The following is a 14,166-nucleotide window of genomic DNA, read 5'->3' as shown; positions in this document are numbered from 1 at the left end:
AAGCTATTTGAACTCAAGCCAGACACAATATTTTGGCTGTCACAATAAATTATATTGCAGAGAACTAAATTATGCAACATAAGGACATTAAAAAGTAAGCCTTCTTGTCCCTTCCTCTCTGCAAAATTTCTCAAAAGAACATAAACTAAAATAAAACAAGCAACATTTCGTATCATGTACTTGCCTCTAATTAAAAAAAGTTAGCAAAAAGAGAAAAAATTAACTTGGAATACCTGATTTTTCAAGCTATTTTTAGGTTTTCATAATGGAATAATTAGCGAAAATGTTGCTTAAGTAAGCAAAATTACTGTTTTAAACGCCTGACTGCTTATATAAGTAATAGACTCTTAAAGCCACTTCTCTAATGTCCTGTTCCAGTTTGTGTATAACCAGTTCACACAGCACGCTCTAACTCGAGTCTCAGATGTTAAGAAGTCATAGTTGTGGAATTCAGCCCCAGTGTAATCATTCAGAGAAGAGTTTGAAGTAAAACGTGCTCATTAATGTGGCCATTGTAAGGCTCTTAGGGAAATTATCAAAACTTGCTACATTAAAAAAATTTCTGAAGTATCTGGGGCCAGGTTCTCTTCAACCAGTGGCAAAGAGACCTGCCCTCAGATTAGACTGGTGCTTTGGTTTCATATTTCCCAGGTACAGATAAAGAGCAGAATAAAATCAGCCTCATCACTTTTTGTTAGAAAATAGGAGTATTGAGGTAATGAAAAAGATTAAATGTTCAAAAATAATCTGCAAATAAAGAAATACTGTCTGTTTGCTCAGCACTAAAAATTAGCTTGTTAATCAGTATTCAAAGGGTTCTATTACGAGGACTGAAAACAAAAGCAAGACTACTAGAGCTGATCAGCCACAAGCTCCTGGGATTTTTAGTCCCATTCCGTAAGGCGTTCGCCACGTACCCCGATTAGGGTATTGTGCACTTCACAGAAGAATGCCCATACATGCTCACAGCTGTACTGAAGCAGCATTCTCGCTATCACCTGGCTAAATGTGTCACTTTAATCCAAAGGGTACTATTAAGACAATTACAATGGAAGCTTTTCTCTCTCATTACCTAATTCTGCCATGGACACAGTTGGAGAGGTCTCCCCATTTGTAAAAGAACAATAAGGGAAGAAGCCCGATGCTGGTGTGTAGTCACATATTGGTTCTGGTTTGATTCCATTAATATCAAGACCCGACTGATCTGGAGAAGGCTGTATGTCTAAGTAGAAGCTGCTAACTGCAGAGTCTGCTTTGCTACCTTCAGGGGTATGCCCATCAATGTAATTACTGAGGTCATCATGTAGCTCTGTTAACCCATTGGTGGTGATATTGTATGTTGGTGTTAGTGGTTCTGCCTCTCCTGGTTGCTGCTGATGATCTCGCTGCTGCTGCTGCATTCGATGTTTCTGCACCTCCGCATACAGGCTGTCCCTCTGCTTTTTTGACATTCGACCAAACTTTACAGCTGAAATACAGACACACAATATATTACATTTCTACAAATCCACTACCGCATTTTAATTGTCTTGGGTCTTTACACGTAAGGACACAGGATAAAAGGCAAATCAGCAGGATGGGCAGAGCTAAGAATCACTTTTGTCAGTTACAGCTAACATAGCTGCAGCATCTACTCTTTAAAAGACCGTTTTAACATGCTACTTAAATGGACCATCAGAAGTCACTGTTTTAGCTTAATTCATTAACATTCCACTTCTATACTGAAAAGATTTTATCTTATATATCCACCGAAGTTGACAGATGCATCTCTTCAGCATTCAAGTCCTACCTGGAAAAGTAGAAGCTAAAACGGAATATGCTGGCCTGAGATGAACCGTCCAATTCCTACTAGCTGTATATTCGTACTACCGAGTGAAGCTAGAATTAGGTATAAACATGTGGGCTCTATCTCAAAGAGTATCAAAAGCAAGCTTTATTGATATTAGGACCGAAGCACATGGGAAGAACCACAGAACCTGCTTTCAGTGCAGCTTACTGTGACAAGCAAAAATGTTTACCTGGTAAATTATTGTTAAAACTATATGTGTGTGCGTGTGTGCACGCCTGCATGTGTATAACTCTCCACAAAATTATTACTACTTTGAGAAGTATTACTATTAAGCGTAAGCCAGAAGCAACTGGTTTGGCACATCCAGGGAATTCCTAAGAACATGGTATGTGATTTCTGGGACCTGTATCAGCTGTAAAAGCCTCATAGTTTAGGAAGATGGCTACCACCTTGTACTTTCCTACAGGAAAGCAAACATGTCGGAGGGACTAGTCATTACATGATCAACTGTTTCAGGTTTTTAGTTTCATGCCCAATAAAAAAATTAAGACATTGTAATTCAAGAAGTAAATGTAATCTGAAAATGATCTCCTTAATCGGGCCTCATGTACGTAGAGTAATGCATATGTATTTGTAGAACACATAGCGTTGCTGTCACTATTGCAGGGGAAAAGACTGAGTCAGATCTTCAAATTGGGGAAGCGATGGCAGCTTCATTACATCTGTGGGGGAGGTGTGCAAATATCAGCTGCAAATCCAGTTCTAATTGAGTTGCATAAGCTTCCATTTTACAGAGGTGGGTTTTCGTCATTACACTAGGTGTAATTTTGAGCTTAATATTAACAGCACTGGAACACATTTTCTTCAGAATTCTATCTGTGAAAAAACACTGAACTATTTTCTCTTTGCATTTTTCCATTATTCATTACATACATGTGTAAACTTCTCTATATATTGTGAAACAGTTCTGATCTGTACCAATATGGCAATCAAAGTGTTGCTTGCAACTACAGTATGTCACTTAAACTGGAATGAACACATAGAGAAAGTATTAACATTAGAATAAACCTGCATCTTCGAAAAGTGACCAGAGGCAAAGCTCTTAACTGGGAACTATAATAGATGAGTAGGAAAAAAAATAAATCCAAGAACTTCATACATGCCCTGATTTATATATACTTATATGAATATATAGCAACATACAAAACCCACTCAATGATGTCAACTATCAGCCCAATGCACAATTAACTTTTAAATCCTATGGTGTTTTAGTTGAACACACAGTATACTGAACATTATTTTACTTTTTGCAATTAAGCTATGTGTTAGCAGAGCTTACCATCTCGAGACATCCCCACAGCAAGGCATTTCTGTAATCGACAGTGTTGGCAGCGGTTTCTACTAGTTCGGTCAATCAAACAGTTCTTCTGACGAGGACAGGAGTATGTAGCATTGCTTTGCTGACTCCTCCTGAAAAAGCCCTGTAATACAATTGCAAAATACAAATGAAGAAGCTGTTAACTGGTGGAGCAAATAAAGACTCTGAAAGGTAGCATACCTAATAGAAAATGAAGTTCAAGTGCACTATAGTCAACTAAAGGAAGTTAAGAGGTGTTTGCTTTTTTTTCTCTCCTAGAAACAAACAAAAAACAGTAACTAGTAGGAAACAGTTCATAAAAAGGTGTTATGACACATAAAGGAATTACACATTTTTTTCACCGATTTTACAGATCCCATATTACATATGGTACACCGATTCTTTCCAAATGAGATAAAACTAATTATAGACCTAGATTTCCCTCATTTCCTATCTTTCCTAGGTCAGCATAGATCTCCAAAATAGGGAGGATTCAACAGCTAGTTAATTCAACAGCTGCTATCCTGTTCTGCTCTTTGGAGATGAGAATAGCAGGCTCTGATGTTGAGCCTCACCAACGTATGTATGTGTTAAAAAACACAGAGCATGATGCTGAGCAGTTCCTTCTACAAAGAACAATTTTTAAAAATATTTTTTCTTAATTAGTTTGATGCTGACAACCGAGGTTTTGTCAACTTGGCGCAGGATTTAAGGAGGGGGGAAGCTGAAACAGATTTTATGTATTATGTCTTTTCTGAGTCAACTGCAGTGGGTAGACCCATCTCCAAAGAAACTTAGCGCTGGAAGGTTACGCAGTAGTTACAACTTAGTTCTCCATCAGAACGGTGCATGTTATTAACCACTATGCCAGCTGTTTGCTTTGAAGTTCATTTCATCTTTTTGCCACAGACTGTCCAAACATAAGCTGGTGTGTGTGTAATACCTACTTCACAAGGATTCTCCCAAGATGTAGTCATTCTAAAGAGGCATTTGAGATCAGCGAGCACAGTGTTTAGTTTTATGTTGCCACATAATGGATTAATTAACACTGCTGCAAAGAAAATACTTCCTCAGAAAGGCTGGGCACCTTTTAATTAAAGTTGGACTTTTACCAATTTTTTATTTATTTGAAGGCCACATTCTGGAATCCCTTGGCACATGCATACTCCGTCCAGTCACTTGGTGAAATAAACAACAGTGAGGACTTCTGCATGACAAGTAAGAGACTTCCTAGCAAACTTCCTACAGACAGAAACATGGCAGAACACTGAGATAAAGCTGCCCGCTCCATCTTATGAGGAGGGCACCAGTCTTCGTCGATTATGCCCCTTTTAATAAAGCTTTAATGGGGAAACATGAAGTATAAAAAAAAAGAGGAAAGTGAATATGCCTGTCTTGAATCCTGTTTTCCTGTACATTGTTTCTCACCCATTTATTCCGGTCTTTGTTTCTATATGATTGAACTTTCAACTGGTTTTTAAGGTTTATCAATAGTGAGATGATTGTCACTGAGACTGAAAGTATTGCACATATTAATCTCTGATCGAGTGCATTTCACCCTAAAGAAAACCTGAAATACCATGGAAATTTCAACCATTCCAACATCATGACTGATCCCTCTGGAGGAACCAACTCTTAGGTACGTAAATGGCTTAATTTCCAGTTCTGTTAGCACCCTTAGTGGAGCCTGTCACTCCAGTGCAAGTACACGCGCAAGTGCGATGCGATTCACTAGAAAAAGGGGATTAGGTATCGACCTGACCGGTGACTTACTGATCCAGGTTCTGCATCTCTGCATTATCAGTCCCTTAACATTTCACTTCTCCAAATACTTTAACAGTTGCACTGAGTGACATGCTCACATATGAACTGTATGAAATCTTCTGCTACCCGCGAGATCCTGAAAGTCAGCTTAATCAATATGTAAAATGAACCTGGCCCAATAACCTCAAAGATCTGTATGTTTTCCTTTAGCTGGGACATACACTGAGTCTGTAATGGCAGTTTAGCATATTTATCTTTATTAAGAATATTCTTGTCAAGCTGAGGACTATTTTTAGTATTATAATGGAGAAAATACAGGGCTGTTTGCTTTTCCAGTTTTTCCCTAGAGACACGGCTGCTCAATAAATTTTAGTGTACAATATATCAGCTAAGTTACAGCTTGAAGCTAAATTTTCAATAGAGCAAAACTGCCTGAAACTGGGGCCTTTAAAAGCACTTGCACTTTAAAAACCAGAGATGTAGTAGAGTGCTTTTAAAAACAAACCCTACAATGTTATGTGGGCATGTTGAAAACATCAGCAGTAGCTAAAGCAAAAAAAAACAACCTTGCCTCAAACCTCAGAACTGAATCTAAACTTGTCCAGAGCTCAGAAATAGACACATCTGAGATTTGGGATTGAATTGACAATGAAGTTAAACTGAGGGTTTTTTACTCTCAGAGTTCTTCCATATTGTTGTCGTTTATTTGTGAGTTTTCTAACCTTCTGGAGGTCCTTGGGCATATCATTGTAAGACATGTGGGGAAGCCCCTATTACAGGAGCCTTCTGTAAGTAAATATAGTTTCTTCCCAGGTTGGGTCTTTTCCCCCTTTTATTAGAAGAAGAGAAGGAGAGATGCTATATTCTGTCTTTCTATTCCCTCTCTTTTGCCAGAGGCACAGAGCTAGCTATAATTTTTCCACCAGGAAGGAGGTGGATGCATGCATGGTACACGTGTATACATTCAAGCATTATGCAAACCAGCCCAGGCCACATGCTCTTAATTGCATGCATATTCACAACCATTATTTCACCTAATTGCCTAATGGGCCGCAGGCAGAGTGGACCCCTCTTGGTCAAACACACCAACAAAACTACTCCTGCCCTAAAAAACGTCACCATGTTACACCACTCTGACCGATGGCACGGTCTGAACCAAGGTCTCTGGTAGAGAGCGCTCCTGTGAGTGCATGGAGCCCTGCCTCCTTCTGATGTCAGTATAAAGATCCAGCTGATTTTGATGAGGCGTCATTGAGCTTTGCATGTCTCCCTTTTTATGTAGATGTATTAACACAGTGCCAGAAGAAGAGCAGAGCAGATTACAAGCCATAGCTTCATCTCTGCATTTCAGACTCCTATTTATATACAACACAATATATGGTTTTTCATATGCTGCCAAGAAATCAAGTTTGGGAAAAAAGGGCACAAGAACTTTTCATCTGCAAGTCAGTTTGAGTAACGACTTGTTAAAAAAGAACTTTGAAATGTAAATAGCAGTTTTCGCAAAGTCTGTTAATAGTTTCAATAACTTCACTGCTCAGTGGCTCGGTATTACAGATGTTTGTGTCTAAGCTTGCTCCTTAGCAGGGGAAAAGCCAGTTGTGCTTCCCTGATGTCCCAAATGGCACAGCACAGACTCCCTCTCCACTGCGGCACAGGCTGAAATGCTGATCTCATGTTTGGTCTTTTGACAAATTTTCATTTAATGAATTGATTCCTACAGTTCATTAACATATCCACTTCCACTTCTGTATACACATATGTCTTAATTAGCTGCTCATTGGCTGTTTAATTACAAGAAAACAGCTGACAGCTGCCTTGCTGCATCCTAATGGCAGACGTTTTGGAATGACTGTATGCAAGCCTGTGACAACACAGGCTTATTCATAATCCCATGATTTATGGCTAATACTTAAAGACTTCCACGTATCATTAAGTTTTGCAATATTCTGAGCAATTAACAATTAGTTAGGGGGGGTTAATTCTTTTACTGTTTTCTAAAGCAAACTATCGCAAATTTTCTTCAAAGAAACATCAGAAAAATACAGTGTCATATGAAAGACAGGTGAACATTCAAACTGGATTTTTAACCCTTTTATGACAATGAGCACATATTTTAGTTGTAAAGGGAGAAGAGTGCTGCAACAATATTGTTTAATCAACTTTGTTAATAAAGTATTTGATAACAAAGTTATAGTGCCACTGAAAACAGAGAAAAAATGTTCAGTTTTACATATGTGATAAAGACAGGAGTGAGATTGTATTTATCAGGTTACACAAGGCTTCTGACTAGCCCTTTCTCTAACATGGCTCATCTCTTTTCTAACATGTTTTGCTTGAAATTGGCTAGGCAAAAAATTAAAAAAAGAAAAAGTTCAGAAGCGTGAATGAGCGTGAATGTTTGCAATGCCGATATGACACCTCATGTTCAACCGAGTAGTGAAAAATTGGCTAGTAAAGAAAGTGAATGAATGAAATGAATGAACAAAAGTAATGCAAGATGGGAAGTGACAATACACCAGGTATTGTTTTCTGAAGTAACAAACACGGACATTCCTTGTAGTTACAATGAACAAGACCATCTTAGGTCTTAAAAACCACAAGAGACAAAGGCCAGTACCTATAAACCTTTGAAAATACAAGAAATGCCCAGAAATGCCCTGCATGGATGGTTTTATGAGACCAACTGTGTACAGTCAAGTAAAGAGAGGGATCCCACTAATGCATTTGTGAGTCAGTTGGGCATGAACTGACACTATTGACAGCAAAAGCAAGTAAATGCATCTGCAAATTTAAAGACATAGTTCATTAACAAAAACTTCATTTCAAACTAAATGCTTTGCTACGTCCTTTTGAAGCATTCAGGTATTTTCTGACGATGCTGAACTGGATTCAACTTTCAGCTATGAGAAAAGAATATAGATGTGTACAAACCAGTCTCCTTTCTCAGCATGGTCCCTAATATAGAGCAAAAGGTTGTTAACGGGTTCCCACAACTAACAGGAGGAAGTGCTCCATACAGATACTAGTTTTTTCAGTAGTGCTACTACAATAGTAGTACTTCCAATCTTACACAGGCGAATAAACTTTTATTTCTGAGTCGTGGTACAGTCTTTGTGTCATTCTTCATCCACGCTTCTGAGTAAACATCTTACATGATTAATCTCATCTTCCCTTTTCCCCCATTATATGTTGTATACTGGGCATCAGCAATGGTTGGACAGAAAAAAACCCCTCTCTTTTAAAATGTATTATATTTATAATAAGCCACAGGAGCCCTCCTGGATAAAGTATAAAACAGAGCCTGGCTAAAAACTTAATTTTTTCACTAGGGGGGAAGAAGAGGAGGGGATGTTAAATTTTATTTTTTAAAGGCAGATTCAAGTTCAGCTAAATAGGTTGGTAGGTTGGGAGTACTCAATGATGTTTGTGCAAAACACAGCCACTAACTTCATAAAAACAGCCAGTAACATCATAGCAAGGTAGGAAATGAAACAAATCTTCAATTCTAGTTATGTGAAACACAATATAACAACAAAAAACTGGTCAGAATACTTTCAATGATGTGAAATGCAAGTGTCACAAACCTGTGGAAGAGCAACAGGATCAGCAAAAGTCAGTTTGACAAGAGCTTGTCTGTGATTTCATACATGATACAGATTAAGATTACAAAGTAGGTCTTTCCAACTAAAACTTCACTTTAGATTTTAAATAAATTCTATTTCTGGTGGTTATTAGCATTTACACAGTAACACAGTAAAGTTAACTTAAGTTAACATTACTATTAAGTAACGTTAAAGTTCACACCAAACTGGAGCGAAAAACAGTAAGAGCTGAAAACATCCTGCTTTCCTGCTGCTGCTATTGCTGCCTGTAGATCATTCTTGACAGGCCTGGTGTGAGAAGGCAGCAGCACATCTGTTCACTTCTGATGACTAAGGCCCTGATCCTGCAATCTGATGCACATGGATGGGTTTGTAGCACCTGTGCAGAACCTCACTGACTTCTCTGGGACTGTTTGTTGGTGCAGGACATCGGCTCCAGGAATCAGAGCACAGGACTGGGAACTAGGTCTTCATAGCAAAGTACTTTTTACAAAAGAAGGTTTAGCATAACATGAAGAGCAACGTAAGCATGCTCAAACCTGCAGAGATCATAGCCACAGAAAAGCTGGGAAAAAAACCATACCAATACACACCTGGCTTATTTGGCAGAAGCCAAGCAATGCCAACTTTTTCACCAGCCAAAATAGTTCTGTTGGGTGAGACTCTGTTGACATTACTGTGGAAGAGCATAGCATAAACAAAATCCATCTACTACAGTAGGGCATTTTAGATGCTGTCTAGACCATGATCATTTAAACTCTTCCCGTGACTTGTGCCTACTAGCACTCCCCTATCTGTCACTACTTGCAAGTCATCTGGGCTCTAGCATTAAAGAAGAGCGAGCTTCGGAGTTATTTCCCTCCTGAAAGGGAAATAACTTAGTTAACTAAGTTGATATTCATTGGCTTTAAAATTCTGCCTGAAATTGTATGGCTAGAAAACTTTATTCTGCTGCTCCAAGAGAAGGAGAAAATGCCTAACTTCATTCGTTGGGCCACTGTCTTATTCACGCACACTCTGCTTTCAAGGTTCAAATGGGTTTCAGTGTGCTGAGAATACTTGCCTGCTTGCCTTCCCTTCTTCCCTTTCCCCCCAGCTGACCGTTCTGGTGGGATTCTCAGAAGCAGACCGAGGATTGCACAGAGCTCCCAGAGAACTCAATTTATACAGAATTCAAAGGAAGACCATTTGTTCTAAAATGTAAGGAACTGCACATGCATTTCTCACTATCAGGCTAGCATCTGTTGTTCCAACTGCTGGAGGTACACAAAGGACTCTTCTCCTAACAACTCACGTTTGCGTTTATTCCTGGGAAAGTACAGTCACTCTGATGGAGGAACGCTCGATAGATATGTCTGTCTCTTACCCACAGTGCTAAGTGCCTACCAGCTACGTACTAATGTGACTGCGAGTATTGTGCGCTCTGTTGCTTCCTTCTGCATGCAGCTGTCCTGCTGCTTTTTATGGGGGTTTTTCTCACATACAGGACTTCAGAGAAGGCAAGGCCAAAGACCTGCATGAAGATGAAGCAAAAGATAATACGTCTGGCAAATTTCCTCTCCTTTGGCAGCCTGTTCCTGTTCTGCAACAAGCCATGTTGAGAAGGGCCTGTTTTCTGCATAGACGAGCGTTAGCATTATGCTAACCTCAGTCTGTTGACAATGATGTTCGTCATGGATCTTGAGGCAGTCTCTCAGGTATACTGGTCCCAGACCATTTAAGGATTAAAGAGGTCTCAGACCTTGAACATAACTCGATACTCTCACAAGATAGTCATAAAGCAGAATTCTCACTGCAAATGTCTGCCACTTCACACAGCTGAAGTTTGGTAAGTGTTGCTCAACCACATAAAGCTGAAAAAAAAATAACCACTTTATTATCAATGCATTTTTAGTGCATTTCTTGCATTTTCCATAGCAACAGCAGTTACAAAGGGCAGAAGGTGCTGTCCCGTATCATTCTAACATTCTTAGATTTTTTTTTTCCTTCCTTCTTACTTACCAATGTTTCCATGAGACTGAGAGAATGTGTTAATGAAAGCACAAAAACCTTCCTTGGAAAAACACAAAAAAAAATCTCTATAATGTGGAAGCAAGGAAGTTACTTTTTGAAGATGGGTGGTAGTATCAAGCATGTCAGGAGAGCAGACTAAAAACTGTCATAAATATAAATTCTTCACACCTAAAGTATAGATTAACAGTGGAAAACCTATAGCATGGGATTGCATCACGTACATACATGAAGAAAGCAACAAGCTAGAGCACAGCTGTGCACACTGTCTCATTCCCAAGCTAGCACTGTAATTCTGTACTAGTGATAAAAAGGAGTGATTAGCTTCACAGCACTCTGGCCTAGTGTTAGCATTGTCCAATTTACTTCTTGGTTGTGAGAGAAAATTAAACAACATATAAATACTTCTAGTGTAATCCTTGTTCACTAGAGTTACTGAAAGTACAAATCTAGGAAAAAATCCAAAGCCTAAACCTTACACAGCAATGGTTGCAAGGAATAGGCACTGCTTCCAGGAAGACCTGAGTATGCTTAACAGCAGTAGCATGTGCTATTTGTGCAGCATCATCTTCCATACCAAACAGAATAGATTTGTAACTGAAGCAGATTACAAAAGGAAATTGAGAAGTCGGAGAGCTCTCACGTATTTCAACACAGCTTCTTAGCAATTTACAAAGCAAAAATGGAGAGGGAGATTCAAGAAAGCCACAAAGTCCCTCTCAAGTGAATCCACAGAACAGATTCTTTGTGGTATGCTAGAAGCAGATCATCTTTCTGTACCTATTCTGCTTATTCACAGAGAGAGTTTACGGCACACACAGCACAACTGCTTGATTTTTTAAGTTTGTCCTGAAATATATATATGTGTGTGTGTGACAAAAATGCCCTATTTAAAACCCAAATAAAAACAGGACGTCAGAATCCCCAATTGATTTAATATTCTTTGAAATGGAGTCCACCAATCCAACTTTGGCGCAATGCTTGCTCTTTAAAAAAGGAAGGAAAATAATCACTATCAAAAGGCTAAATACTGTTTTAAGACTTAATATTTTAGAAGCTTACCTTGCAGCCTTCACATGTAATGACACCATAATGGATTCCTGATGATTTGTCTCCACAGATCTTGCATGGAATAATTTCAATTTGAGCTGCAACAGAAGCACGCAACCAGTTAATTACATTTTCTTTTAAACACCTTATAAAAGCATTCCCTGATCAGCATTTGTACAGTGAAAACTAATAACCTGCTAAACATTATACTGCATTAACTATTCATTGCTGAACTGCAAGGGTCCCCTAGAGCTTCAGACTAAATTATGGCTGCTCGTTATATAATAGCTTTTGGGTTATTAAAATGGGTCATTTGAGAAGGTGTTTAAGAACCCACAAGAAGGCTAGAATCAGCATTTCAAAGCCAAAAAGAATAGGTGAGTTCACATTTTGGCCAAAGAGCTAAGACGACACTAGAAAGGTTTCTTCCAATCTTATTCCTGTGAGATCGTAAAAGGTAATTTTAAAGTTGGCCCTGCCTGAAAATGAATGCAACACCTTTACCAGAGGGGTCACCTTCATGCCATCCAGTTCACATGGCTGGCCAATCCGAAAGGGAAGTAACAAGGTAAATAGCAACTACATTTTACACAAGAAATCCAAAATTCACATATCTGAATTGAAAGTGAATTATCAGTACATATTTGTGTATTAGCTACCACAGAACAAACGAGGGAGGAAAATACAGCAGCATTCTAGTCAACTTACAAAAACAAAGGAGTCAGCGCAGTCTGGAAAATGCCACAGAGACACGTGACATGAAAGCCCTGATTTTTTAAATTGAACTTCATACATATAAAACATACCTACTGAATTCAGTTTAGTGTGTGACAAAACTCTCTGCATCTATTTCTAAATCACAGCACCTTCCCATGTGAATACATGGATTTAAGAAGGGACTCCTGTATGCTCAGGAATACCTCTTCAACTGCTTTTGGAGTATATGGCTGCAGTTGTTTTGCTAGCAAGTCTTTTTGGATAGGACCGTGCTGAGGCAGTGCTTTACAGTATCAAAGACCAGAAGTCCACATTTTACATATACTTGCACGTGGTCACACAAACACAGACTGTACGCATTTGGTAGGTAACCAAAAAGTCCCAAGAAAACACCTTCTCTGCTGCAATAGTGTTAGGATCAGGCTACATTAGTTTTCCTGAACTGGCTCAGTCCGAACAGGAATACAAACGCAACTCCTGCTGTGTCTCTAACTGTGATATATTAACAATCAGAAGGGCTGTTAATCTCCTGTGAGGAACTGAAATCCATTCACAAGATGCCCAATTGTTTCAGAGAACTTTTATTTCATCCAGTTTATGGCTATGCAGACTTACTGTCTTACACTGCATTAGCTTAACTTCAGTTGTACGCTTAACACTGTTTTCAAAAAGTCATGCCCACTCTTACAAACATGGCATTTTACATGCCATTAAATCCCTAACTGACTGCTTATTATTAAACAAGAATCATCTCCCAATGCTACTGTGTTCTCCATTTCATTGCGGCCCAACATCATGGCTCAGGATCAGGCCAAAACTATAACTATAAACTAGAAGACCAGAAGACTTTTAGCACAGCACTGTCTGGGCTAAAATACTCCTTCAAAATATTCTCCAGGTGACATCAAATGCAATGATCAGAGCAGCTGAGTAGTACCTGCAGAGTACCCGTTTGCTGCCAGGAACCTAACAGCAGCTAAAATGCTCTGCTGAGGAAAGCAATGCCCAGCACCTACAGGACTACACTGCTGTTTTCCTGACAGTTCCCTATCAGCAGCTTTCAAAATATTTTCATACAGCAGGACACCACTTGCATCTGCTTCCATCACAAGGATCTTTGCATTCTTGACTGTTAATCCCCCACCTTCCCTGCAGCAACAAAATGATAGGCTGAAATTAAAAGGTCTGATTAGGACACTTAAGGAAGGAAATACTTCTTCCCTGCAGTCCTCCAAAAATTGTTTTAATTTCACTTTGCTCTCAGCTAACACATTAAACACAATGGAGCAGGAAGTGAACTAATAAAAGGGAAAAATAAAGTGTATGCTATTTTATTAATGTGTTACAGTAATTATTACTAGAGCATCATATTTTTACAAACAAAGCTTTGAACAGAAAGGGTAGCATAACCCCACTTTACATCGACAAATTGAACAACAGAACTAAATTCACAGAAACTCAAAGTTTGTATAACGTCCAGTTCAAATTCAGAGAGCAATCCTGTGGGCAAATTCTGGAATAGATCCACCGACTCCCAGTTGTGCCTTTTCAATATATTATTATTTTTCTACTCTGCTACAGTGAAGCAGCCTTCTCCAACTCCTTTGACAGGGTAGTGACAAGGCTTATCTCAACAGCTACATGGCAATGTATTTTTTACATTTCACTTTTATATACATAATTACTGCCTTATTTTTAATAGGTATGATATAATTGGATCTTGTTTATCTACAATCTCCAGTACATCAGTGAAATCACCCATGAATCCTGCCTATGCAATCCCCTATTTCTTAAGCAACAGGACATTTGCAGAGTGTTTCTGATGGAATGTAACATGCCTTCAAAGGGATGGCCTAAAGCTAGGTTACTAATAG

At 38.9% G+C, this 14,166-nt stretch overlaps 1 protein-coding gene and 1 long non-coding RNA gene across 3 annotated transcripts in view; one reads left to right on the top strand and one right to left on the bottom strand.

The window, feature by feature from the left end:
* Nucleotides 1–14,166, bottom strand: part of RORA (RAR related orphan receptor A) — a 70,209-nt gene that overhangs the window by 12,931 nt on the left and 43,112 nt on the right. The window contains exons 2-4 of one of the 2 annotated variants that reach the window (XM_075505811.1): nt 11,588–11,673; nt 3,129–3,270; nt 1,073–1,468 (exon numbers count right to left, since the gene is read on the bottom strand). In XM_075505811.1, coding sequence (XP_075361926.1) covers nt 1,073–1,468; nt 3,129–3,270; nt 11,588–11,673 — 624 coding nt within the window. The remainder of the gene's footprint in view (nt 1–1,072; nt 1,469–3,128; nt 3,271–11,587; nt 11,674–14,166) is intronic. The other variant, XM_075505812.1, reaches the window with a different exon arrangement.
* The window catches only part of LOC142411628 (uncharacterized), a 42,585-nt gene that overhangs the window by 21,531 nt on the left and 6,888 nt on the right, over nt 1–14,166 (top strand). The window contains exon 3 of the long non-coding RNA XR_012776228.1: nt 4,712–4,785. This is a non-coding gene — a long non-coding RNA (uncharacterized LOC142411628). The remainder of the gene's footprint in view (nt 1–4,711; nt 4,786–14,166) is intronic.

The sequence above is a fragment of the Mycteria americana genome, chromosome 6, assembly GCF_035582795.1.
Source record: "Mycteria americana isolate JAX WOST 10 ecotype Jacksonville Zoo and Gardens chromosome 6, USCA_MyAme_1.0, whole genome shotgun sequence".
Lineage (NCBI taxonomy): Eukaryota > Metazoa > Chordata > Aves > Ciconiiformes > Ciconiidae > Mycteria > Mycteria americana.
This window is presented reverse-complemented; position numbering and strand designations above follow the sequence as displayed.